We start from the raw sequence: 3317 nt of genomic DNA, 5'->3' as shown, positions 1-3317 counted from the left end.
ACACACACACACACACACAACACACACACAGAGTCTTGCGCGTGCATGCAGAGTTGGGATGGGAAAAACAATCGATCTTTTATACATCTTTCTAGTTATCAGAACTACAGATAAACTTGAATATTCTTGCGTGCTGTATAACCACAGAAATAACCCCTGAAAACCCCAAAACTTCTGATATTCCACTTAGGGTGTGAACCTTATAGGATAAAAGAGAGACAAATCTGAGTTGGCAGAAGAGAGCTGCAACTGAAATACAGCAAGTCCTCACTTAACGTAGTTGATTAGAAACTGCGACTTTAAGTGAGATGGCATATGACGAAATCAACTTCTCTACAGGCTCATTGATACAAACAAGAGTTAAGTTCCTACCACATATTTCTGATCACAAGACCACCACCAAACTTCTGAATAAAGACCTTAAACACTTCTAATATTAAACACTGAAATAAATGTGAGCTATTCATACATTTAAGAAAGACTAATAAAAACAAGTGAGGTCATTTTTTTCCAACCTGCTTATTCCAGTTCAGGGTTGCAGGTGGCTGGAGCCTGTCCTGACAGCTCACGCTGCAAGGTGGGACACACCTGGACAGGATGGCCTTCTATCACAGGGCCATTCACGCACGCCCACTCACTAAAACTGGGACTACTTAGACACACCGATTCACCTCACGTGCACATCTTCGGGATGTGAGAGGAAACCGGAGTCCCCAGAGAACACCCACACAGACGTGGGGAAAATGTGCAAACTCCACACAGGCAGTGGCCCAGGCTGGGAATCCACTTTCTTCCCTCATCAATGTTATAATGAAGTGACATTGAACGAAATGATGTTATCTGAGGACCTGCGTATAGCTCTCCTGTTAATGATAAAGAAAAACCCTCTGGGAAAATGCCTACTAATGTGTCCTTCCGTTTTTGTGACCCGAAAGCTTTCTAGGCGGGAAATACACTGAGAACAGTTATACTGGAAAGAGATTCAAAGATGACTAATGCAACCGTGAGGTTTCTGCCTATTTCTGGGCTTTGCTACAGGACATATGTCCTCACTTGGTGGCCATGTGTGGTTTGGGACGGTCTAAGGGGAGACGAGGATTTCCTCGCCAGGGTGTGGGGGCCTACAGTGGTGCCACCCTCATCTGGGCATGTCCACCGTGTTGCTGCTGCATGAGGGTCATCTGACCCCTGAGAACTGGATTTCTAGATTATGTGACCTGGTTTTATCTCAGTGAACACGGACAATCATGGCCAGTGGCTTAAAGAGCTTCCCACAAAGAAAAAGGTTCCTTGCATATATGCGTATAATCCACAGCAGTTTGGAGAGAAAACAGAAGATGAAACACAGATAAACAAGGAAATGGCAGCACCGACGCTTTTACTCCCCCTGAGAGGATCTCTCCATCGGTCACACTGAGAAGGGAAACCATCACTAACGGGATCTGGAGAGATCTGACGTGGGGGCCAAAATATCAGAAAGCAGGGATGGTTTGACTTACGGATTAATCCACTACTACTGACAAATGATGAGCCCTGCTTAAGGATATGTCATGCCTTAAGGTTAAGAGCAAAATGAAACCATCACGATGAGATATTTTAATACCAATCATCTGGAACTTGAAGCCGAATCTACAAATTTTTCAGCTACCGAAAAAGTCATGGTGGTCCTCGCCCAAATCTCCCTAAACCCTAATGATAAATGTTTGGAAGCCTGTATGAGATTTCTTAGCATACACGTATGTAAGTAATATATATGTATGTAATTCATAAATTCATATGTAATTCAAAAGTATAGTTGATCCTTGAACCATGAAGGTTTGAATTGCGAATGTCCAATTGTATGCAGATTTTTTTCAGTAAATATCTGTACTGTTTCTGGCTCACGGATGGGAGTCTGAGGCTGCGGAGGGAGGGCTGGCTGTGTGCGCTGATCTATACCATTTTATATAGGGGACTTGAGCATCCTCAGATTTTGGTATCTGTGGCAAGTCTTGGAGCCAATCCCCCACAGATACCAAAGGTATTTAAGTTTTGGGGGAGTCAAAAGTTATATACAGATTTTCAACTATGCAGGGGGATGGGTGCCCCAAACCCAAGTTGTCCAGGAGTCAACTATAATTTTATATGTATAAGCATATATAATTCATGAGCACATCAGTTCATATGTATAATTTAGTCACGTGTACAGGTATGTATATAATTCATAATTTACATGTGACTTCATCAATAAACAAATTCATATCTTATTGATAAACAAACTGTCACATACTAGGGGTGAGTCCTCAAAAGCTGTCCTGATAAGAGCATGGGCAGAGAAGTTGAGAGACCACCGGGTATCGTGACCTTCAGCATTTCACACGGGCACCGCGGCAGAGAAATAACTGAAGACGAGGAGCCTCTATGTGTGCAGGGCCAGACACGACAATCCTGCACATGCCACACACCACACTGCTGTCCCCGTGCCCTGCCAATTTACCTTATAGAAGTGCCGCACGAGGTGGACGCTTTCTTCCCTCGCACCCTGTGGAAGAGAGGGAGGGCGTGAGGGAGGCAGGGCTTGTGGAGGCAAGTGAGCTGGGTAATCACAGTTCCCATAATCTGAGTGTATTTGACAGATGCGGGGCTAATATCCTTAATCTATAAAATGGTGGAGAGAGAGCTCAAAATAAAAAATGGGCAGAGTATAGGCAATCAATATGTCGACATGGAAAGTTGTCAATATACAGTTAAGTGTGTGTGGGGGGGAGGGTTATAAAATATGGGTCCAGAATGGCTCTACTCTTATTTTTAAAATTATTTTTAAAAATGTGAGTGTGTGTGTGTATCTAGAAAGACACATACCAAAATATCAACTACAGTTGCTACTTTCGACAATTGCACTTTCTAAATTTTCTAAGATAAACAAAAAAAAGTTGGGGGGGGAACAAAAGCTATTTAAAACAATAAATGTAGATACTGGCACGATAAACTTATCAGTAAATGTGTGTGTACATATTTGTATATGTATAAAACTTTTATAATATAAAAAGAAAAAAATTTAAATCCTAGAGAAAAATAAGTGTCAAATAATTGCAACAGAAACTACCCAAATTCACTAATTAAGTGGGGGCTCATCAAGCCGGCCTCAACAGAAGGGAAGTTCTGTGGGGACAGGTGGGTCGCAGCGGGCGCCAGGGCCCAGCTTCTCCTCGGCGGTCCCGTGGACGCCAGCTTCCCTGTCACTCTCCCGGTGGCAGTGGCTCACAGGCACAGGGTGTGGGGAGGCCCTCACCTCCAGGCAGGCGAGATGCACATCCTTTATGATGCAGCCCGTGCTG

General features: G+C 43.6%; 1 protein-coding gene across 1 annotated transcript in view; it reads right to left on the bottom strand.

The window, feature by feature from the left end:
* The window catches only part of CLEC16A (C-type lectin domain containing 16A), a 199619-nt gene that overhangs the window by 112196 nt on the left and 84106 nt on the right, over positions 1–3317 (bottom strand). The window contains 2 exon segments of the mRNA XM_039885578.1: positions 2477–2521; positions 3272–3317. Coding sequence (XP_039741512.1) covers positions 2477–2521; positions 3272–3317 — 91 coding nt within the window.

Source organism: Pteropus medius, unplaced genomic scaffold (assembly GCF_902729225.1).
Source record: "Pteropus medius unplaced genomic scaffold, Ma_sr-lr_union100, whole genome shotgun sequence".
NCBI lineage: Eukaryota > Metazoa > Chordata > Mammalia > Chiroptera > Pteropodidae > Pteropus > Pteropus medius.
The sequence above is the reverse complement of the archived record's forward strand: the minus strand, read 5'-3'. Positions and strand labels throughout refer to the sequence as shown.